The sequence below is a fragment of the Candoia aspera genome, chromosome 7 (genome assembly GCF_035149785.1).
Source record: "Candoia aspera isolate rCanAsp1 chromosome 7, rCanAsp1.hap2, whole genome shotgun sequence".
In the NCBI taxonomy this organism is placed as follows: domain Eukaryota; kingdom Metazoa; phylum Chordata; class Lepidosauria; order Squamata; family Boidae; genus Candoia; species Candoia aspera.
Genome location: NC_086159.1, coordinates 75822502 through 75847543, shown reverse-complemented (window position 1 = coordinate 75847543; position 25042 = coordinate 75822502). Strand labels below are relative to the sequence as shown.

The 25042-nt window shown below is 40.8% G+C and overlaps 1 protein-coding gene across 3 annotated transcripts in view; it reads left to right on the top strand.

The window, feature by feature from the left end:
* The window catches only part of FRMD4A (FERM domain containing 4A), a 291903-nt gene that overhangs the window by 196293 nt on the left and 70568 nt on the right, over positions 1-25042 (top strand). For all 3 annotated transcript variants that reach the window (XM_063308199.1, XM_063308198.1, XM_063308200.1), the window contains exons 6-11: positions 704-760; positions 5095-5117; positions 15178-15261; positions 19730-19795; positions 20521-20578; positions 22317-22403. In XM_063308199.1, the coding sequence (XP_063164269.1) occupies positions 704-760; positions 5095-5117; positions 15178-15261; positions 19730-19795; positions 20521-20578; positions 22317-22403 (375 nt within the window). The remainder of the gene's footprint in view (positions 1-703; positions 761-5094; positions 5118-15177; positions 15262-19729; positions 19796-20520; positions 20579-22316; positions 22404-25042) is intronic.

Here is a 25042-nt window from a genome sequence, read left to right as displayed (position 1 = left end):
AGTACTTAGACCTGTCCATAAAACTTTCTGGGAAAATAAAATGGAAGGGATTTGCCGTTGCCTTGCTCCTGTATATTTTTTGACTTCCCAGTCTAGCCTATGGACCTGGTGACTTCCCATCCAATGATAATCAGGCTTGACCCTGCTTAGCTTCTGAGATCAGCCAGCTTCAGCTAGGTGTTATCAACTTCTGAGACTGATTCTTCACTGTAGTGTTAAATAAAATAATACTTAAAGACTGACTTGCATTCCATTTTCTTTCTTTAATAACTCAGTGAAAAATAGAAATCCAACAGAACATCTTGACTTTCCATCCTAATGCCTGGACACTCTTGTTCTCCTGAATTTCTATATGTCATGCACTGTAGCTATTATTGGAAACCCATGCAAAAGAATGATGGTAAACCACAGGAAACCTTCAGGATGATAAAATACAGCCAGTGCAGTTCCAAAAATAGCACAGAATATGTTTAAGAGAAACAGGAGAAAATCTGTCTTATGCACCTTCTCCCTAGTATTGTTCAACAAACATTTTCTATGCCAGAAATCTTTGGTGGGAACCTAAACTAGATAAATTAATGAAATATGTCCGTGGTTCTCATGTTACTGTATACTACTTTGGAGACTTTATTGTAGCTTATTAAATAAATAGATGCATTCATTTTCTTGATTCCCACTCACTCCACCCCTCTTTTCTCATAAGGAGCTCATTGAAGTTGACAGTGAAGTTGTGTTTGAGTTGGCTGCATACATCCTGCAGGTAAGCTGTGCTGATTTTGTTGTCTATGTTTCAAGGTTTTCCAAGGAGGATATTACATTTATTATTATTATTGTTATTGTTATTGTTGTTGTTGTTGTTATTTTGTTCCCAGACAGAAACGTGAACGTTGACCATCCTCCATTACATTCAACTCTCCGACAGTCCTAATTTTTGTATTATTTGCATGTGTATTTTGTCTCTCCTGTTTAAACAGGATAGATAATTATCAGCTCAGAATTTTCTAGCATTTTCTATCCCTTTTCTAGCTGATAGATCAATGGGCAGATAGTATAATCAATACTATTTCATTTTATTTATTTTATTTCATTTATCTAATTTGTCCCCGCCCATCTCCTCCCGTCGGGGGCCTCTGGGCGGTTTACAACAATTGATTAAAAACAACAACCATAAAATACACAGTATAAAATACAATAATAAATAATATAAATAAAGGTAAAAATAATATTTTATGCTGTTGCTAAGATCTCCATTATAAGATCAAGTCCAGAGAGATACTCATTCCTTCCATTGGCTTTCATAGATGTATATTTTGTTCTACCAAGTTAATAATCAACCCCATGATATAATTAGCAGGAAAGAAGATCGTTAGCCCCAAGGGTACCATAAAATAACTGGTTTTTCCCCCTTCCATTATAGTGCTGGTTAATTGATTGCCAATTAGCTGGAATTAACAAACACAATTGTAAATTCTACTCTAGACATCCACAAACATTTCCTCTGAGCACAGCAATCAATTAATCTAAAATACATCAACAGTACTTAAGTCTACTCCATAGCATAACTGCTGAAGCAGTGAAGACAAGGGTGAAAGAAGGAAGGACTTACACATCATTCTGCATTAAAACTTGTTATTTTATTTCCTGACCATTCCTGATTAGGAAGTGTTAGCACCAAAGGTATTGCCAGAGTGTGAAATTAAACAATTTTTCATTAAACTGTTTATTTCAAAAACATCATTTGATTAATAAATATATGAATTAATATAACTCATTTAATTATACTTAATACAATTCCAGATGGAAATAATTATCCGGGTTTATGGATAAAATCCTTGGATGAAATAGACTTGAACTACTGGTGACTCAGAGACATGCTCAACACAACCAGCCTTGGTTTGCGGGTCTTAGAAGGGTCTTAGAAAGCTCCCTCTCCCAACATTGTCGTAGTCCTGCCAAACAGGATGTTCTGCCAAGTGTCCAAGCAGTGATCAGGTGCTCAGGCAATTGCTTCTTTTAGATCCAGAGACAATAAATACGCCAGTGGATAAAGAAACTTTAAGCTTTATTATAAACTTAAGCAAACAGAGTTCAACAGAAACACAGTTTAAACCAGAAATACAGTTTAGGCAGATCAAACAAAAGCATAAAAAGCATAGCATAAAGAAAGAAATCATAACATACCTAAGCAAAGTGATGCCTTTAATCCCTTTTATGTTGCCCAGGAGCCTCCTGACCAAGGCAACAGGGATCCCCAAAAGGCTGGCTTTCTTTGTTCTGCAGCACCCCAGCGCTTAAGAGTCTGCACAGAAGCTCCCAAACCCCAAAAGCAAGCCCAGGAGTTCTTATCGAAGTCTGGCCCTCAAACCTCGTGACCATGTTTCCATGGTGGCTGTCATGAGTAAGGATGGCGAGCAGGGGGCTCCCATCCAGCCTGTCAAGCGCATGCGTAGCACTGAGGAACTGTTCAGCCATTCAAAGAGACACAGATCGGGACCGCCTTAACCCTCGGGGGTTATATGTCTGGGTTTTTCCCACGCTTCTTCAGTTTGTTAGGATTCCTGTTAAGTACTAGCAATAAATATTAGAGACCAGTTCATTGTCTCAGTGTGTTTCCTGGTTGTTAGGACAGTGGCAGTCTACAAAACCTGACCTTGACTAGGAAGCTTCCCAAGGCCCAAAAACACCTGCCTATGATATCATCCAAGACCCTGGGAAGTCTTACAGATCTTAACAAAACAATCTGGGGGTTTTCTCTTACCTCTCTCCCCACTCCAAACAAAGATATGTTCTGGAGGGCTGTTGGAGGAGTGGACTTACAAACTTTCAATCTTGTGGTTTTATTTTATGTATTTATCAAAGTTTTATCACTGCCCATCTCCCCCTCAAGGAGGGACTCGTATCCCCCCCATGCCAAATAGGAATAAAAACGAGCCAATTAAACATTAGCATAACTCATAATAAACTCTAATCTTCTTTGTGTGAGGGAGAAAATCAACATATGTCACTTAACTCCTCGAAATAACAATGGTCTTCCTCGTTGCCACTACACAGGAATACAAGGAGGCTTCCTGAGATCTGGCCTAGCTGGTAGTCAGAATTTTTTTAGCAATTTAATAGATCTACTACTATCCACACCGGGGGGCACAGTGGCTCAGTGGTTAAGACGCTGAGTCAGAGGACCATTAAGGTTGGAAGGTCGGCAGTTCGAAACCCGAGAGCATGAGCCGTGTGACGGAGTGAGCTCCCGTCAACTTGTCCCAGCTCCTGCTAACCTAGCAGTTCAAAAGCATGCAAATGCGAGTAGATGAATTAGTGGGAAAATAACAGGGACATGAAAGGAGCCCCCTTGAGCATCCCCCAGGCAACGATGATGTCACTGGCAAATCCTTTCAACACAGAAGTGCCTTTGGTAGGTGCTTCTGACACAAAAAAATAGATCTACTTCAAAAGTGATGTTTTCGAAGTAGAAAATCAACCTATTATTGATTAAACATCAATATCCTTGATTGTGTAATATTCTGGACTGACCTGCCCATGTATTCTTAATGGTTAACAGAACTCCTCTTTAAGATAGTTTGAGCCTACAGTAAGTGAAAGACTACATTTTGTAACATGCTTTACCGAATCACAGTTTCTAAGATTTAGCTCTGCAGGTCATTCTATGGAAGCTGTATTGTCACTTCTGAAAAGGCTGTGCAACATTTCAGTCTCTGAAAAGTGCTTGGAGCACCTGGGAGCCCCAACATAGAACATTTTTCAATACCTTGAAACAACCTCACCTTTTTCCAGGATCATATGGCTGCGCAACAGCTGCAGTGTTATCAAAACTTCTCTGCAGGTTTTAATCAATTCTCATTATTGGTGAGAAGGCTAATTAACAGATTTGCAATTCTATGTTTAATTAATTTAAATAAATAAATAAATAAATAAATAAATAAATAAATAAATTTATGTCGCCGCCCATCTCCCCCAATGGGGGACTCTGGATGGTTTACAATAAAATGACACTAAAAACATATCCACCTAATTTGCCATTAAAATATAAATAGAAAATGAATATAAAATCCAAGTGGAGATGGAACACAATCACTAAGGGGTGCTATGGCGCCAGCCACCCCCAGGTGGAGCTGTCACTCTCCCCCTCCCAAGCAAGGCAGCAGAACAAGGTCTTCAGTTTCTTCTGGAAGTCCGACCTGTCTCAACTCTGGGGGCAAGATATTCCAAAGGGTGGGCACCACTGCCGAGAAGGCCCGCCTCCTGGACCCCGCTAGATGAAATTCCTTTGCTGATAGGGTCCTCAGCATGCCCTCCCTGCCTGACTGGGTGGGGCGGGTCAGTGTTATGGGGATGAGACGGTCCCTCAGGTAACCTGGCCCCATGCCATGTAGGGCTTTAAAGGTGATAACCAACACCTTGAATTGGACCCAGAAGCAAACTGGTACCCAATGCAGCTCGCATAACAGTGGTGTCACATGGGCTGATTTTACAACACCGGTAACTGTCCGCGCAGCCACATTCTGGACCAGCTGAAGCTTCTGAATACTCTTCAAGGGTAGCCCCATGTAGAGCACATTGCAATAGTCTATGTGGTAGATGACAAGGGCATGAGTGACTGTTCGGAGGGCATCTCGGTCCAGGAATGGGAGTAGCTGGTGCACCACCCGAAGATGTATTTTAGGTCCTCCCTGCCAAGATTTTATGGGGTTGTTAAATGATATGATAGAAATCTCATACCCTTACCGGAGGTATGGCCCCTTTATTTAAAAAAAAAAAAGAATGTAGTGAGGAATCAATAGGTCACGTAAACAACATATCTGCAGGTTGATTGATATGAAGTGGTATTCCAGCCCCCTACACTCTGTAAGACTTAAGTTAGTCATTCCTATTGATTTCAATGGGGCTACTCTAAGTATGACTAAATCTGGACCCAACTCTTAAGGTGATCTTGAGGTCATCTTCCAATAGAGTTTTCAAACATTTTATGATGCTTGAAGATGAAAATATGTATTTTCTCCATATTTCTTTGGATTATTGTAAGTAATCATTACATTCTGTGCACCCCCTCCCCCCCTTTTTTTCTTTGTAATTTTACAGGAGGCAAAAGGGGATTTTTCAAGGTGAGTTTTGCATGAATATTTTTCATGGACATACTTTTTTAGAAAATGTGATTGCTATTTGGTTAGAAAATGTGTCATTCATACACATACACACTTGCTCTCACAGGGGCATCCTTGGTGTGGGGGGTGCTCAAAATCTGTAAATTTGGGAAATATCATGGATTGGGTCCAGGTTATCTTCAGGATTGTCTTCTCCAAACAGAATCTGCCCGTCCTCTTTGTTTGGGCTGGGAAGGGGTGATTAGACCCCTACCTTCTCAGAAAAGGGAAGTCCAAAATAAGGCCTTTTTTGCTGGCAGATCCATCACTGTAGAATAGCCTGCCTTTCCATCTCTAGATGGTCCTCACGCTGCTAGCATTTAGGAAAGTGGCAAAGACAGTTTGGGACTTAGGCACTACCCCATTGGGCTGTTGCCATTTTTAAAAAGTTTTCTTCTTAAGTTTACTGGTATTTTTAGAGTAATATTTAATTCATATTAGTGGTGATTATGTGCTGGTTTGCATCAATTGTTTGTGGACTGTATTTTTTATGAACTAAGGGAGCTATTTAATTCTTGTGGATGGGGGTCGGATATAAATAATGCAATAAATAAATAAAATGGTACAATAGTCTGTTCCCCTAGAGTAGGAAGATATTTCAAAAGAAATGACTCATCTTGCCAGGCATGGTATTCAGTCTACTGATACAGCGGTTTCAAAATCACTTCCAAACAGTAACTATTTTAGGCTTAAAGTTATTTTTGTCGTTTGGATTTAAAAAATGAATTACAAGAAGAGAATGAGTGTGCAGCTGAAATGATTGTGGTATTCATTCACCCCCGGCTCAATTTGTCCATGGAAAAGCTGGCACTTGTTCAGTTAAATAATAAGGACTTTGGATCCCTTGATTAGTTAAAAACTAAAGTTGCCTTCAAGTCAGCTTCAGCTTCTGAAGACTACTTGGACATCTCCATGCAGTTTTCTTGGTGTAAGGAAGTGATCTACCATTGCCTTCTCCCAGGATGTTTATTGACACCCCAAATAAGCATACTGCGCTGGGATCCCCTGGTGGTCTCCCATCCAACTACTAACAAGGGCTGACCCTGCTTAGCTTTTAAGATCAGCCAAAGTCAACCTGGTGACTAGGTTACAAGCATACTGTCAAAACCAGTTGCATTGCAACATCAAGCCAATGCCAGCAATGATGCTGTGTGGATGGAGACCTCACAGATGTACCAACAATATGAAGATGGTCTCTGTGCCTCTTCTTTCCCTAGTGTTTGTACAAATCAAGGGATGGAGGGTGGATGGGTTAGCTGCTGTGGCTTCAAATGTTACACTTTAAATGAACCCCTAAATGAATTTAATTGGAAAAAAGGAAAGGGCAAAATGACATATAATGAGGATGCAAGGCATGCTGCAGTGTAGGAAGTGCAGAGTTCCCTGACACATCAGTTTTGAAACCTTACACCACTTGTGAAATCCCGACATGTCAACAAGCCTCTTCTTGTTTTCATTTCCCAACACATAACCTTTTAGCTTTGCTTAGTCATTAATAATAGTGTTTGATTGAAAGGCCAGAAGAAATAATTCACTAACATAGCTTGCAAATTTGATTTATGGCAGCCACAGGATTATTGCTGATCTGTCTGTTTTTGAGCAAGGCTAATAACGTTGCTCAAGACAATTTCTGGCTCAGCTGCATATATAAGAACGTGCAGTGAAACTGCAACAGAAAACAAAAAGAGATAGTAATGCCATGGAGCTTGAAGATGATCCATTTCCCATTTAGCAGGAACTCCTTCCTTCCCACACCTCCTGCCTCCTGGGTTTTCAGGTCTTTCAAGGGGAAAGGTGGCTTGGCAGCTCTGCAGTTGCCTTCATAGGGACTGCTGTTTTTTGTTTTTTTTTGGCAACCACCAGACAAATGAATACAACGTCAAGTAAAGACAGTGCAGAGGAGAAGGGGGTGAGAGGAATTATTTCCTTTTTGCATGGAGTGGGAGTGAAGGATGTTTGTTTACTGCAGTTCCTACAGCAGTATGAAGAAAAGTAGTGATTTGTGATCTTTGTTTTCAGTACTGTGAGGCTGGTAGAGCAAAAGACAATTTCTGATGGTTTCCAAACTGTGATTGTGGGATTAGAGTGTGGAGCTGCTGACAGCGTAGAAGTAGCCTTAGATACACATGCTAATTATTCATATTATTCACATACAACACTGATATACTCTGATCAATAAAGCCAATATTACCTGTTTTTTTCTGATTTTCCATATTCCTAGCCCTGTCTTTATTGCTGACAGCTTTCAAAACTTTCCAGTGGTTAAAACATACATAAACATTCAAGAACATCTCCATTGTCTGGGGAGGATTAATTTTAAGGCAATGTTTCCCAAACTGTCAATTCCCAGATGTATGGACCTCAATTCCCAGAAGTCTCAGCAATGGCCATTATTGGCTAGGGAATTCTGAGAGCTGAAATGCATGCATCTGGAAGTTGCCAGGGTTGAGAGTTACTGATTTAAGGCGACTGGAACAAAAGATCTTGCATTAAAGCCAGCCCCATGTTTTACAGAAGTGAGGTTCCTTCTGATCAACGTCTTCAGACATTGGGGGGCTTATTTGGAAGCAAGATCAAAGCACTGGTCAGCCACTTGAGTTTCCCGCAGTGCCATGGGGCATCAGCACATTTCCAGCATTGCTGGAAATTGTTTCCATTTATATTAATGGTTTTACTATTGCTTTATGTTTACATTGGTTTATTCAATTTGTTGGCCAAAATAGGTTTACAGGAAAAGTAGAATATCAGATAAATCTCTTCAGCCCACTAAAAATACATCCTGTAGAAACTGAACAGATTGCTGGAGTGGAAGTAATAAAATGGGAAAAGTTTATATAATAGAATAAGGAATCTTGAGATACTAATCCAGGTTTTGCTAAGATTCGCACAAAAAGAAGAAGAAGAAGAAGAAGAAAAGACATTTGTGATGAAATGTGTTTCCATTCCATGAATTCCAGAGAAAGTCATGCACTAATCACTGGCAACCCCAACATCAGGAAAAGCACTATTGCATAACTTTGCTCAATAGCAAATTCTTCACTCAAAGAATGGGTCTTGCAACATGTTTTCCAGTGAAAAAACAGCATCTTAGGTAGATAGTACAGATCTGAATTTTGTTGCCATATACATTTGGAGTGATTTTGGGTAGCTTTGCTTTAGAGAGAAAAAAATCACCAGTTTTTTTGAAAGGCGGTCATAAATACTCTCTGGTCATTTCTCTTTTTGTTTGCATAGTGGGGAAGCTTGATTATTATATGCTTTTTTACTCTAAATCATTCTTATTTCTTAAGGATTTACCATTTAAAAAGAGAGAGAGATAAAATGAAAGGAAACCCCTACCAAATGGAAATCTTCCCACTTGGATTTTATATTTATTATTTTAGTATTGTGGACGTCGACTTTGTAATTTTATGTGTTGAGTTTTTAAAGGATAATTTTATTGTAAACCGCCCACAGTCCCCCTTTTTTGGGGGGAGATGGGCAGTAATAGAAACTTGAATAATTAATAAATAAATAAGTAAGTAAATAAGTAACTGCCCCATCTGTCCAGTTAAATACTGATTAGAAATATTACTAATTTATAAACAATTTCACAGTCTTAAAGATTATAAGGTAATTCAGTGTTAGAGCTTTGCAAGGCATAAGAAAGAAGTATTTTGGGAAATGTATTAGTGCAAATGAAGTACCCTTCTCTGACTGCTTAAAGCAGCTACATCTTTTTTAAGTCTTGCCCAGTTGCTTCAAAATCTCTCCCTAGTTATCTGCACACCCATCCATAGATAAGACTTTCACTGCTACCCCTTGTGAAGCAAAGTGATTGTGCACGCGGGACATGCTGAAACAGCCAGAAGATCTTCTGAAGCACCTGTACGAACCTTGTAAAAGACATAGCTGCTTTAACAAGGGCTGTTCCTTTCAGCCCTACTGAAAGCTTTCTTTCATGCCGAAACAGCAGGTGGTTTAAATAGAAAAGTGAAGGTCTGTCTTCATTTCTTCATTTAATTTAGATACAAAACAAACATTCTCATCCAATCACCCTGCCCTGCCCAACTTGGTGCCCTCCAGAAGTAGATTTCAACCTACTTCATTCTCTGTGAATGGTAACCCAGAATATCTGGAGATCATCAGGCTGGGGAAAGCTAATGTATGGGAACTCACCAGGCCTTCACAAATCACTGTGTTTAGCTGCCTTCCTGTTCTTGTTCAACAGATCTAGCAAGCTTTTTTGTCTTGGTTGGTCATAAATACATGTTCAGAAGGACCTGTAGGCCTAATCTGCACTTCAACCTTTTCTAACCTGGTACCTTCCAGACGTCTTGGGTCCTTGACTCCCAGAATTGCATATCTTTGGCAAACTCCTCCAGACCACAAGATGAGCTGCCCCATTGTCAAATGATATCATAGCCAGAAGTGCGCAGTTGTGATAAACAGCAATTTATCCCTATCATTGCTCATTGCTATAAACTCCTAAATTAAAAGAGAAAAAAGGAAACCAAGAATAAGAGAGGGAAATAGAGGGAATAGAGGGAATAGAGGGAAATCAGTTTCACCCAGCTCCCTTGCCTGAGCATTTGTGCACCATAGAAAAGTTGCAAGGATCTATAGGCATTTAAGATAGCCTACCTCAGTGTTCCTCAACCTAGGCAACTTGAAGATGTGTGTACTTCAACTCCCAGAATTCCCCAGCCAGCCATGCTGGCTGGGGAATTCTGGGAGTTGAAGTACACACATCTTCAAGTTGCCAAGGTTGAGGAACACTGGCCTACCTCAATCATAATAGAAGAATCAGCCAAAGGATCAGATGAATCTGGCTTTCTGGAATCAAGTTACCCATGTTCATTAGCCATGTTGGTTGGGAATGTTGGGCAATATTGTCCTAACATACGTGGGGGGACAATCAGGTTGAGGAACATCCTCTCTGGACTGAACTGCAATGTGGGTTAAAATATGATGGCCTCTGAGGAATGTTTCATGATGGGTGAGAATTGCCCTGTCATTTTGTTGACTCTAGAGCAGCCTTTCTCAAACTTCTGACCCTGGAGGAACCCTTGAAATATTCTTCAGGCCACGGGGAACCCCTGCACATTCAGGCTCAAAGATAGGCCAGACGTTACAAAATTATTATATTTGGATAGGCCTGTATATATGCACTAACAGTGTTGTTAAGCTAAAAATAAAGAATGAAACTTACCTGTTTAATGTGAAGTTGCCCAAATTTAAAATAATTTTTAAAATAAATCATGATCTCCCAGGGAACCCCTAGTGACCTCTCGTGGAACCCTAGGGTGCCACGGAACCCTGGTTGAGAAACTCTACTTACTGCTCTAGAGTAAATCTGGGTGACCTCATCAGGGCTAAGATCAGAAAGGGTGCAAAGTACCGCTTAATCCTTTGAATGCTTGCAAGATTTCCTAGAGCCACAAAAATCGTGGGTGGCTACTCCTTCTGCTTCTTTTGGAAAATTGCCCCATGCATGTGCTGAACTTTTTAAAAAAATCCATTGCTGTCATATAGAGGGGAACAAAGTTTTTGAAACCAAGGGGCTGAGGGACAAGATGACATTTCCTCTTCCCATGCATAAGGGTTTCGCTCATATGCCCCCGCATTCCCGCATGTAGCCTTTGCACAGCCCAAGATATGGCTCTGTACCCCACATCATTGTTTCTAATCAGGGTGCTGGGGCAGATTAATTCCAGATCAGTTGCAGGCCAGCCAAAAATCCTGTGAATCCAGTTTTCCTTTCCCCAAAGATTTTAGCCGAAGAGGTGTGTAACTGAGATCTGGAAGCGACAAGAATTATTTACTACTGAAACTCACTTCAGGGAAATGTCTGGTGAGCTGAGAAAGCCATGTTAGTCAGAGGAAAATGTGCTACATATAGAACAGTTATCTCTTGAAACATTTGTTCTGATTCTCATGCATTTTCCCATTGTCTTTGGGCAAATTGCCAAGGAATCCTGCATTGGCGGTGAAGGGTTCAAGCTAAATTCTTCTACCAGAGAAACAAAGGAGAATTTGTCTGCCTAGTGGTTTATAGTCTTCTTGGAAGAACCACAGCCAACGCAAGCTATTGCTACAGATCCCAGGTGAAGCTGTCTAAGCAAGTAACAGCAAGCTAAATTGTGCAATATAATTTACACTGCCTCTTTTAAATATGGAGCAATCTTGGCTGGATCAGTTGGTTTATTGGCCAAGATGTTCTCAGGATATTTTTTAAATCAATAAACATGCCTCTGTCCTTCATTTAGTGTACTCATGGTAGGGATGTAACATGTTTATAGACTCAAAGAATAATTCTTTATACCTGATTTATGAACCTGGCCAAGGGGGTGAAATACAGGGACTTTGTGAAATTTTTTAGCAGGGGATCCATGTTTGGGCTATGGCCAGTCTCTAGTTTAAGTTAACTTTGTGGCATCAATAGTAAGTAAAACCACGTTATGGCTCTTGGAGGGAAGATTACTTAAAGCTGACTTAAGTAAGACCCCTTCTTTTACACATTCTCCATAAAAGCAAAAGTACTGCCTCTCTTCTGTGGCATTTTGAAGCCTTCTGCCAAGGCCTTCTTCCTTTGCCTCATTTCTAGGATAGCACAGGTAATCCTCCCTTAACGACCACAACTGGGACTGACATTTCAGTTGCTAAGCGAAGTGGTCATTAAGCAAATCCAACCCAATTTTACCACCTTTTTTGCAGTGGTCATTAAGCAGTCCACCATAGTCATTAAATGAACCATGTGGTTGTTAAGTGAATCATGCTATTTCCCAATTGATTTTGCTTGCTGGAAGCCAGTTGGGAAGGTCGAAAATGGTGATTACGTGACCATGGGACGCTGCAATGGTCATAAATGCAAACTGGTTGCCAAGTGCCCAAATTGTGATCACGTGATTGTGGGAACTCTGAGATGGTCATAAGTGTGAGGACCAGTCACAAGTTGGTTTTTTTCAGCACCGTCGTAAATCTGAACTGTCGCTAAATGAGTGGTCATTAAGCAAGGACTGCCTGTAGGAAGGAAGGTGTCTTAGATTTTTCTGCAGCAAGGAGCTAGAAATATAGAAGTTAACAAAACATTGTGATCTTCTGGGGAACATGAGATTGGCAGAGCAGCCCTGCATGTGGTCAGGTTTTTACGAGGCATTCCCTCTTAAAAACTAACAAAGATAACTCTCTAGATATAAAAAAAGGAATTTCTATGGGGAAAGAGAGAAATAGGGAGAGCGATAAATGCACACAAAGCCAGTCCAACTAAATCAGTCAGTTATGGCCTGCTTGAATAGGATCTTGGTTTCAGGACATGCACAGAATTTACTCAGGCAGGACGGTTTGAGGGAGACAACTGGGTCTCCTGCTTGGATGCTGTCAAGCATGGACATTCTTGAATAGCCCTTTGAAAACTACATGGAGGGGTGTCTGCAGGGTGTGGTCCAAAAAGTCAGGACGGCAGACACAACGGTGCAACTGAAGCTCCGCCTATTTTATGCCCATTGGGTGGAGCATCTATTACACCATTGTGGACTTTTTGGACCACCCTCTGCAGGCACCCCTGACCAAGCTAGGACTGTAAAGTTTATTAATTAATCATTTGGATTATTTTAAAATATGTTCCCGGTTAGTCAGGAAGTATATTAACGTATTTTAAATAGAAGTGTCTTAAAAGTCTGAAATGGGAGTGCTCATTTGAGAGATTCTAAGCAACTGACTCCATGTAAAAGAAAGGTTAATGTTTTTTTATCTTCAGGGGTATAGCTAGACTTATATAAAAATAGAGAGTTAAGAAATCAATTTACTGATTTCTTTTTTTTGTTTGCAAAAAAAAAATGATACCAGAAAGCTGGAAGCATACACAATATCTATCCGAAGAAGCCTGGTAGCACCTTTTGCAACTAATAAATGTTGAAGGCAAAAGCTTTTGTGAACTATAATTCATTTAATCAGATGCATGGAGTGGTTAAACTGATGTAGGATTTGAAAAGGGGATGAGGCAAAGGGAGGGGAGAAAAGATGACTATGCAGATGCAGATTACATGTGAGACAGATTACAAGTTACCTCATCAATTAGCACCTATCATGTGTTAAAAATCCCTGGTGGTTGTTAAGGCCTTCTGAGATAGCCTTTTGATGTTTCTGAGTTTGGCAGGCTATCACTCTATCACTGGCATCGGTTCCTTTTTTAAAAATGGCAACTCTGAAATCTGTCCTTGAATGTCCTGGGAAATTAAAATGTTCTGATACTCCTTTGCCCTTACTTTGAGCCTTGATATCAAACTTGGGTTTATTATTTTGCACAAAGTTTGTCCAAGGTAGAATCCAGTGGCTGGCAGATGATGCCATGCATCACGTTGAAGGAAGAACACGTGAAGCCGTCTCTAATTCTGTGATGGCGCTGTTGTTGTAAACGGGAGGGCAGAGTAGACATCTTGGTTTGTTGCAGGTCTGGTTCCCACATTAGCATCATTGGTCTGTTGTTTCTGGTGCTTGTGAGAATGTGCCAGTTTGGGTAGTTATCACCTAGTGCCTGAGAAAATAGAGTGTTCTTGTCCTAAATGGGTTGTAGCTTCTTAATAGTGAGTGGAAAGCCAATCTGATGTAGTGGTTAAGGCACGAGGCTAGAAACCAGGAGACCGTGAGTTCTAGTCCCACCTTAGGCACAAAGCCAGCTGGGTGACCTTGGGCCAGTCCCTCTCTCTCAACCCTAGGAAGAAGACAAACCACTTCTGAAAAAAACCTTGCCAAGAAAACTGCAGGGATTTGTCCAGGCAGTCTCCAAGAACTGGACATGATTGAATGGATAAATAACAATAACAACAACAACAACAATGTGTGAGTGGTTGTGAGTGGTGAGAGCTGCAGATGACTACCAGAGATCTTGTTTCTGTAGTTTATCTTTAAATAGATCCTCCTTGGGAACCAGTCTGGCTCTATTGATTTGTCCTGTGGAGTGTGTTAACACAATGCTTTGAAGAATTACCCATCTTCCTGTTTTTTTAAAAAAAACATTGTACTGACAAAACTCCTATTCTGAGGACAGTTGAGAAATCTAGACTGCAAGTCCCCATGTTTATACCTAATTTCCACCTGGGGAGGAAGGGACGGTACGGTTAAATTAAGCTGATTTAGATGTTAATAATGGGATAGGATAATTTTATTTTATTTATTTATTTCTCAAATTTCTAACACCACCCATCTCCCCCCAAAAAGGGGGACTTTGGGTGGTTATAATGCGATAAGACCTAAATAAAAATGAAAGTTTGATTTTGTTCAGCACATAAAAGATACATGTTTTCTGGGCTTTTGTTCGCTGTTTTTTAAAAACATTTATTTATTCCAAAATAAATTTAACAAGTCAAACCAAGCTACAGACTTTCTTTCATTAGGCAAGTCAGAATCTCAACAGTCTCGCTGTAACCACCTCTCCGTTCCAGGAATTTTCCTCCTTTTTATTTTATTTTGCCAAGTTTCTCAGCCTTGCAGAGCTTCATCCGCCTGTCCCTTCCCACAGGAAATGTAATCCCCACCCGCACTTCAAGCATGCCCTGAAGGTGGGTGAACAAAAGATTTGTCAAGGCAGGAAGAGCAACTCCTGGCTAGAGATGTCTAATCAACAACTGCTTCTTGGAGCATTTTTGGAAGTCATTAAAATCTTTAGAGAGCTTTCTTCCTTGCAGAATTTTCTCTTTTTTTTTCCTGCACATATGGCTTTCCACACCGGATCACCCACTCTGAAAGCGTAGTGGTGGTGTTGTGGTGTTCAGAAATTCAAACGAAATGGAGGAAGCAAAAGGCTTCAACATCTGGGGTAGCTTTGCTCAGACAATGATGATGCTGTGGTGGAAAGGTCACTCTGCTCCCTAATGCAAAATAAATAAAGAGAATGGGGCAGGAATGGCTCCACAGCTTTTCATTAAGCAAGAATAAACGTTGAAGCCTGACCTGTCCATTAGCCACAGAGTCTCTGGGTTAACTTACTTAGAAAACTGAATTTCTTTTCTTTCGTTTTTGTGGGGAACCTTCTCTTTTTCAGCACTGAAACTGTAAGGACTGACTTGAAGAAGTTGCCAGCACTTCCAACACAAGCCCTTAAGGAGCACCCATCTCTGGCTTATTGGTAAATATTTGACGTCTTTAGTAAGATCTACCCTCTTACTTTCTCTACTGCGCACTGTGCCGACAGTGGGTTCTCTGAAGATTTGGCTTATTTTATCATATAATGGTTTGCTAATTTATTTAAATTGGTATATAAAGTGTCTCTGCAGCTTTCAACAAAAACAGATTTGAAAGCAACACTTCACTTAAAATGGCAATTAAAACAAAGAAGTAAAATTCATAATTAAAATTAACAGTTTAAATCAACAGTTACAACCCAATACTAAAGAAATGTGCTTGAAGGGCCTTTTGAAAAGCTAATAAAGAGGGCAGGTCCCTCCACCATCTTTATTAGGGAGGGCATTCCAGAGAAATGGGCTAGCAACAGAGAAGCAGAGAAGGCTTGGCTGTGAGTCACCACTGGTGAAGCTCCCAGCAACTGTAGGAGAACCTCTTCAGATGATCTCCAGGAGCAGAGAGGTTTATAGCAGATGGGGCCTCTCTCAGGCTGCTTGCAACTGAGCCATGTAGGGCTTCAGAGCTAATGACCAGTCCAAGAAACCAACTGGCTCAGGTGTACTATGGACTCTGCATTTTTCTAAGAGCAGCCTGGCCGCCAAGACTTGGACCAATAGAAGTTTCTGGACTAGGTGCAAAGGCAGCTCCAGGTAGAGAACATTGCTGGGAGCTTTCAGGGGCCTGTGCCACAGCTTTAAGGATATTATTTTCCAGGAAAGGGTGCAGTTGGCAGATCAGTTGAAGCCGACCAAAACACTCCTGGCTGTGGCTGGGAAACCAGGGAGAGAGTTGGATCCAGAGGTACCCCCAAACTGTGGACCTGCTCTTTTGTGGAGAGTGTAGGCCCATTCATATTATATAGATCTCTGGCTTCATGGTGAGCAGCTCTGTCTTGACTGCATTCAGTTTCATTTTATTATCATCATCCAGCTCATTACTAAGAGAGGAGCCACTTCATTTCCTGAAGATGACCCTGAGAAATAGATCTAGTTATCATGAGCATACCAATAGTACTCAGCTCCAAATCTCCTGAAGATCTACCTCAGCATTTGTGTGTACATATTGAAAAGCATTAGAGACAGAATGGAGCCCTGAGGGATACCATATAATGGCTCCCATTTCAGGGAGCAGCTGTCTGCAAGTGACATCCTCTGAGATTTGCCTGAGGGACCAAAATGGAAGCAGAAGCAAAGCCATTACCCCTTTTCCAAAAGCTCTCAGATGATCCAGAACAATACCATGATTGGGGGTACTGAAAGCTGATGAGAGTGTGACCCAGCAGAGTCACACTCCCTCTGTCAGTCCCTGAAGATCAGGCTGATCAGGCTGACCAAGGCAGACTTAACCCCATAGCCTTTTTCTGAAGCCAGGTTGAAATAGGTCCAGATACTGTAATCTGCTTCTTCCACAGTTGAGAAGCCATCACTCTCAATCACGTTACCCAACCTTAGAAAGTTAGAGACTAGCCTATAATTGCTCATTTATGAGGGACCCAGGACAGTCATCTTAAGAAGCTGTCTAATAATTGCCACCTTTGAACCAGGAGGCAGACAGTCCTGCCTTAGAAAGGTATTTATGCTGTTAACTAAGGCATCTCCTATAGCCTTCCAGCTAGAAATTACAAGCCAAGTTGGCCAAGGATCCAGAGGACAAGTGGTGGATCATACACATAAAGAAACATGTACACATCCTTCAAAATAACAACTTGAATGATCCAGTCTATGTTTGGCCTTCACTTGCCCTCTAGCCATCTAACTTACTGCTTCATCTCCCATAGTTCATCTGTGTATCACAGAGACATTATTGAAGCACATTGGAAAGACACTTAGATGCCATTGAGTCAACCACCTAGCAAGCTCCCCTTGTAATGACTTGCCAACCTACTAATGTCCCTTCTATTCCCCATCACCACTGTAATGGCCACCCCAAGCCTCACAGATGCAGACCCTACATGCCTCACACACTGATCCACACACTAACAGTTAACTACTTAAAAATCCTTGGTGACACCCTCTTTAGGGTTGCCACTGCTGGGAACATCCCTGCTGAGCCATCCAGCCCTTCAGAAAAGACAGCCCAAACACTTCCCAAGATGGAAAGACCTCAGCTACTTCTGAGCTGGTGAGCCACAAGGCCAGGCTGGGTGTTGGGTGGAGGAGCAGGGAGTTGATGCAATGTCTCAGAGGAATTTCTCTCAGCTGCTTCTCAGGAATCTTGGCAAGGTCAGGAAACTTAATTAATCCGATGGGTTGGGTTCACTCTACCCACTGTGCCCCAAGCAAACTAGCCAAGCTTTAAAAGGTAAACACAAACACTACTGTGTCATTCAGATACAGCCCTTGAGAGCTGCAGTTGGTCTGCTCCTTGGACCATGCCCACTTTCTTACCTGCAGCACCTCCCCATGGGATTTTGCTACCCTCGGTGTTGTAGGATCCTTCCTAGCATCTAAATGAGAGTTTCTCAACCTTGGCCACTTGAAGATGTGTGGACTTCAACTCCCAGAATTCTGGAAGTTGGAGTCCACACATCTTCAAGTGGCCAAGGTTGAGAAACACTGTTCTAAACAATTAAACCCTTCCCAGATTTTTCACCAAGTGGATATTCAACAGGTTGCTTCATCGAAAGTCTGCAACATAAGCAAGAGCTGTTTTCCCCCCACCTCCCCACTTTGCATTGTGTACATACTATAAAAATTCTCAAGTACAAGACCCAGGAGGATTATTTGGAGTTTTACAGATACTCTGCCCTATGAATAATCTCTGGGCTTTCCCATTTTCTCCTCCTGCTAGGCTGAGAATTAAATCCACTGGCGCATTAGAAAAGATGGAAGCATCCAATTTAAAATAAATGGAAGGCCCTGTGGAAAAGTCCCTCTCCCATCCCTTTCATCAGCACAAATATGAATTTGTTCAGGAAGCTTTGCTGAGCTTCTGAGTCTTTCATGTTTTTTTTTTAAGCTTTTGGCTCCAAGCCCTCTTATCTGCTTCCCCTTTAATTTCTACAGTGTTGTAATTTGATGACAGCAAGGGAATGTGATTTTCATTTTGCGGTTGGGTGATCTTTCTTTATTCCCTCCCTTGCCCACACACTCATTGGAATGACTGACCCATTTCTCTGCAAAATTAGGGTTAAGCCAGGGCAAAACTATGGAGAAAGTTCTCCACAGTTTAATCTATGAAATTCCAGTTGAGTCTATCAGGGAAATTTCTCAAACGCTATAATAGCTGCTGACCTATTAGGGTTATCATTCTTTTCTACACTCTTTATTTTTTAATGCATTTCTCCCATCTTTTCTCTGAAAGCTCCAAGCAGCTTCTAGAGGATGGAATCAGCTCTAACATTATTCCCATAGCTATACTCTGAGGCAGCTGGAAGAGAGTGGCTTGATCAAGTGGGGATTTGATCTGGTCTCTGCAATCCAAGACCAACACAGATGCATTCAAGTGTACCCACTCCTTTGTTCTCATACAACACTTAAACACACAGTTGTAAATACTCCTTCACACAACATTCCATTGATGATAATAACAACAACAACATCTAGATCCTGGCAGGAAAGGGAAGGAAGTGGGGAGGGAAGGGAGAGTGGGAGGGTGGGTTGGGAAGAACACAGTGCTGAGCACAGGTAGAGCCAAGGAATGGACTGAAAAGGATGAAAAAAGAGCAGAGAAGAACAAGAATATGGGGAGCACCGGAGATGGGCAGAGAACAGTAGGGACATGGGATGGGAGGAAGAAGCCAAGAGCAGAAAAATGGTGTGCAAGCATGGAAAGAAGACGACAATTGAGAAAAGTGGGGAACCAACCTGCTTAGAGGTTGCTTGTTTGAACCTGATTACTCTCAACCAGGATGTCAATGCAGGTATAACACTGAATCAACATTAAGGAAGAGAGAACTCATAATGGATGAGAGTACACAGTCCTTGAATTGGAACATCTGGTTCATAACTACAGTTAGCGGGGAACTCTACTATGTATGCCATCTTCCTGTAAGTCTGGATTGTATCACAAAAAAGCAAACAAATGGGATCCTATTTATATTGAATTATATGACCATGATCACGCTTAGATACTGTATATAATTCATGAGACTTTCTCAGTTTGAGAATCTTTTTCTTAACTTAATAGTATATGGTGCTTCCTCACCATTTTTGGCAAGAGAGTGGCATAGGAGAAAATGTAAAGCAAACTTCAATCATTTTCAAATATTACATGACCTGGGACTCAGCTCCTCCTGCATTTCTACTTCTCTGTTGCTAATGTTTTTATTTTATAAAAATAAAGCCTTTTTTAATGGAAGAATATATTCTAGGATGGCTAGCATTGCTTTTCCTGCTTTCCGTTGCTTTGTCCAATCTTTGAGATTTCTTGAGTTGATCACCGATGAGATGGTTCTCCTACTGTGGAATTCCATCATACTTTTTCAGCGATGCCTGCTAAATGTAATAAGATTCTATTTCTTTTCTTCCAAGTGAGGATCGAGTAATTGAGCATTACAAGAAGCTGAATGGTCAGACAAGAGGTCAAGCCATTGTCAAGTAAGTTGGGAACGGGAATTCTAGACACAGACTATTTTGGCCAATGTGAATTCTGTACCTCACTGTGACCTCTACAGTATGTCTTTCGTAGCATACTTGGCTTCAAAGCAATGTTGTTCAAATGATGATCCAGAAAACTGGCTCTTCAAAATAAGCAATACCTTAAAGTGAATATCAGTAATAATGGAGATCCTCTTAAAATATCACTGGCACTCCAGATTTCTATATGCAATCCAGGTTTTCAGGTGGATATCAGGTGTGCCCCAAAGTGTGTACTTAGTTGATGCACAAGAATGGAATTAGTTTCTTAGAACATATCCCACAATTATTTGCAGGGTACAGTTGCAAAGGGGTTCATCAAAAGTCAAACTGTTGCAGAAAGAATTCCATAAAGGCAGAAACAACTATAAACCTCTTCTAGGGGGCATTTTTTTCAGGCTCTTTCCTTCTCCATATTTACATCCTTTGGGTGTATGCCTGTCTCATAAGATGTTTTATGTTATTTGCTGATTGGATAAGTATGCTCTGCCACTCCTCAGCATTCTCCATCAGGGTTACATAAGTAAAGCATTATGATGTTTCAGTGACAAGAACTCATACTATTGGGTTTAAAAGATGCAAGTCCAGGCATACTAGAAAGGTTCCCAAATGTCAGTATGCTGTTTTGCATAACTACCATGCTGTTTCAATCTTTGACATGAGTTTTTTTATGCTTCTTTCCCTAGTTATATGAGCATTGTAGAATCCCTTCCAACATATGGAGTACATTATTATGCAGTCAAGGTGTGTGCACTCTGAAAAATATTATTTCACTGATGAATTGATCGACCATGAACAGTGACAACTGAAATGATTATTCTTTATTTATCTGCGGTTCTGTTATGAAACTTCTGACTGTTTTCCTGTGTTAAGATGAATAAGTAGTTTCCATGACTTCATAGTGAAGTCGATTAAACTGAAAAATTAGATACCCGAAATGCATAAAAGCACACAATTCATTATAATTGCTGAGAATTTAACTATGTTGTATCTTAGTTTTGATGGTCTTGGATATCCGAATGGCAGTGTAAAATAGTTGTGGTTTTGCACTATTCATTCAAACAGCACAGCCACTGAAGAACCTTGGCAGTTTAGGGCACTTCCATATTGCCATGTTCTCGGTCTCTCAAAAGCAGCATGTAGATGAAGCATGCCAACTTCAAAACACAGAGAACAGGGAGCAGTCATTGCCCCAAACTCCTGCAGGTACTACAGCAACAAAAACTCCCTCAGTCATTCACTGCACAAAAGATAAGTTAAATAAATCTTCCACTTCCATCCATGTCCTTAGCTCATGCTGTATGTATCTGTTCATATGCAAAAAAAAAACCCAGGAGTTCCTATGAGAAGGAACTGAAAAGGCATCAAGTCATCATTCTCCCTGAAAGACCTAAAGGTCAGAACTTGGTAGGCAAGGCAAGACTAGAATTCTTTCTAATGGAGAAGTAGACTGTGTACAAGTTGCACAGATTTGCACTGTTTAATTTTTTTTAAAGAGTGTTTTAACTGTACTGAATATGTGACAGCTCAGGCAGAAATAAACCAGCTCAGCTGATAAACACCAAGATGTGCAAGATCACAGAACTGCAGAGCTGATTCTGGAATGGTCCAATGGTGGAAGTGCCCTTGGATGCTTTTGGTTTACAAATAATTTTGCCATGTGCAATTCATATTGTGGTTATCATTATTCTTTGGTTTCTACCTTGAGAATATCAGATTATTCATGGAAACTACTAACAGAATAGTGTGTGCCAAATTCAGAAATCATAATTTCTAAGAAGAGGGAAATATATTAAAGAGTGTAAGCTTCCAGTGGAGAAATTCTTAGTTCCCTGCAAAGTCACTGGCTTTTCCACAAAGGTCCCACAACTAAAATGGGACCTCCAAGTGACGTTTACATTTTACTAGCAATGACCCATCCATTTGGCCAAGGTCATTCTAGAGTGTTTACTCAAAATTAGGTTCCATTTACAAAAATCTATCAGGATGCAAACCACTGGTTAGCAGCTTTCTCCTTTCAGGTTGTATTCCTTTTAATGTTTCTGTTTAGTTCTATTCATGAATAGCAGGAGTGTCCATGGGGAAGGTCAAAAAAGTCAAGATGGCAGCTGCCATGCAATCAAAATCATGCCCCTTTTTATATTATCTTACATGCAATGCATGTAGAAAAGGGGAGGGGCTTCAGTCGTGCAGCCAAGGCCACCATTTTTACTTTTTTGACCTCCCCTAGAGACATCCTTGTTGACAGAGACAAAATTTGGATACTCTATACAAAAATAAATTTTAAAAAGGAAAAAAGAATCACAATTCCACGCTAAACCTTTGCTGAGGAGCACTCTGGTAGCCAAAGGTTATGACATTTGGATTGCCCAGACATACAGTATGTAAAATAGTAAGTTATTTTACTTCTGTTTTATATTATGTTGCGGAACCCACTTCAGAATAATATTAACTTAGGCATGTTTTTCCCCCATCATTCTAGGATAAGCAGGGAATTCCTTGGTGGTTAGGACTTAGCTACAAAGGAATCTTTCAATATGACTATCACGACAAAGTGAAGCCAAGAAAGGTAAGCAATGTCATATGATGAAATATCCCATGTTGTAGATCAATGGAAGGTTGAGTCTGAAGTCATCTTGATTTACCAAACTGTTGAAGAACTCCGGGGGAAACCACATGACATTTTAAATGTAGTCACTGATCTTCTTCAGAAAGCCATTGTGTCATCAATGCTCAGATATATGGACCTCAAGAAGATCCTCAGCCAGCAGCTTCTAGCATTGTTCAACAAACAAACAATCTTTATGAATACGTCCATCCTATTCACCCTCCATCTCTACTTTATCTGAAGGAAGCTTCCTATAATTCTTAGTCAGTTGAGTCCTTCCTAACAATCAAGAAGCATGCAAAAAATAACTGCATCATAACATATTGCTCCCTTTTTGATATAGTCCAAATGACAATTTAAAGGAGAGAGAAATAACTTGTCACATACTATAGTCCTTCCTCATTTGAGTGAATGTAGTGGCCTTAGGTTGAGTCATTAACCTTCAGGCACCAGGACATCATGCTCCTTCTGAGCCCTTGCAGAGTGAATATTCAGAAGTATTGCACCAAAATTTAGCTCCATTTAGTATGACCCTAACCCTATGTGACCCTTGAAGCATCCTTTGGGTGGTTTTGAAATAAGGGGTGGAGGACAGAGATGACTTTGATGCTGTTGCACCTAAGGATGACTTAAGCCCTTCTTGTTCAGGAACTGAGGATGAGATGAAGGCAATGTCACAGGGACACGGCAGAAAAGAGATACTGCTGGGTCATATTTATGCAGTGGTTTGGTACAAGGGGAGAAAGCCTTTAAGAAGCAGCTAAGCGAATTATGGGTATGACTTCTTTCACAAAAGGATTTCATCTGGTATAAAATCCAGTGATTTTTACTTGAATATAGGTACCTATATTATATTAATTATATTATATTATATTATATTATATTATATTATATTATATTATATTATATTATATTATATTATATTAAGGGGACGCGGTGGCGCTGTGGGTTAAACCACTGAGCTGCTGATCGGAAGGTTGGTGGTTCGAAACCGCGCGGCGGGGTGAGCTCCCGTTGCTCGTCCCAGCTCCTGCTCACCTAGCAGTTCGAAAACATGCAAATGTGAGTAGATCAATAGGTACCGCTTCGGCGGGCAGGTAACGGCGTTCCGTGTAGTCATGCCGGCCACATGACCCGGAAGTGTCTACGGACAACGCCGGCTCTAAGGCTTAGAAACGGAGATCAGCACCGCCCCCTAGAGTCGGACACGACTGGACTTTACGTCAAGGGAAACCTTTACCTTTACCTAGGTACCTGCAGGGTGTGGTCAAAGAAGTGAAGAGGGCATCCATGACAGTGTGACCAAAGATCCACCTGTTGTTGTTTTTTTAATGTGTGCCACACTAAAAGCCAAGCAGAGCTTCAATCACACCATCACAGATGCCATCTTGACTTTTTTGACCACATCCTTCAGGGACCCCAGGGGCAATTATATTTCAGAGCACAACTACAGGACCCCTCGAAATCCTTTGGTGCCATCTCCCAAGCCCTTCAAAAGCATTGCCTGGGATTTTTAATATGATAAAAGGGTAAAAGACATTGGAAGCATTCATATTACCTGTATTTCAATAATACTTTAATTGTTGATCTAAATTCAATCCGTTCTAGATTTTGTTTCGTCGTGTCTTGCTTCCACTCACTTATTAGATTATAATTGCTGAAAAGGGCGCCCCGTAACGGGAACAGGGCCGCAAAATGACGAAAGCCTATTCCCATCTGAAGTTTTGCAATCTCTGTTCTCGAGCACTTTTTAAAAAATAATTTATTAGACTTGTATGCCACCCGACTCTCAATGATTCTGGGTGGCATACCACAATCAAGCAAAGCAATTACAATCAAATCAATAAAAGTTAAAAGATAGAGATAAAAGATGGCAAAAGAAGCGAGGGGTCTCCCCCTCCCTGGCCAAAGGCTTGGGTGAAGAGCAAGGTCTTCATGCTTTTTCTGAACAGCAGCCGAGTGGGGTCCATCCGAATCTTGGGGGGAACCTCATTCTTCCTTGTTTCTCCAGGCAGATCAGCTGTATTTTCAATGGCTAACATTTCTCTTATTTTCAAAAGGTGTGCAAAATATTTTGAGACCCATTCAGTCCACAGCATCTCTAGCAACCCACAGTGACATCACAAGCTTCGTGATGTCATTGTGCAAACACGGCAATTAAATACTTGTGTCATGACAAATCTGTGGCATTTGTGTGGTGACAACATTGCACAGATCTTGTCATTACACACACACACACACACACACACACATCTGGCTCCTTCCCCATGGATGCCCATTGGCCACTTCTTCCAGATGTGGTCTGACCTCAGAACTCCTATTCCAAGATTGGAATGTTTTTATCACAAAAACATTTTGCATACCTCTATTTTTTTTTCTACAGTGTTTAAAATAATTGCAGAGTCTTAATATAATGTACATCATGTGTTTTGGCTTGAAGTTATTTCTCAGATTGTCTTTCTGCATTTAGAAAGGAAGTATTATAAAATAACATGTAAAATAAATTGTACAAAAATGCTGCAAACAGAAAGGGGGGCATACCTCTCATTGCTTTCCCTGATTTACCTTCTATTCATTGCCAAGACTAAAAACAAAACGAA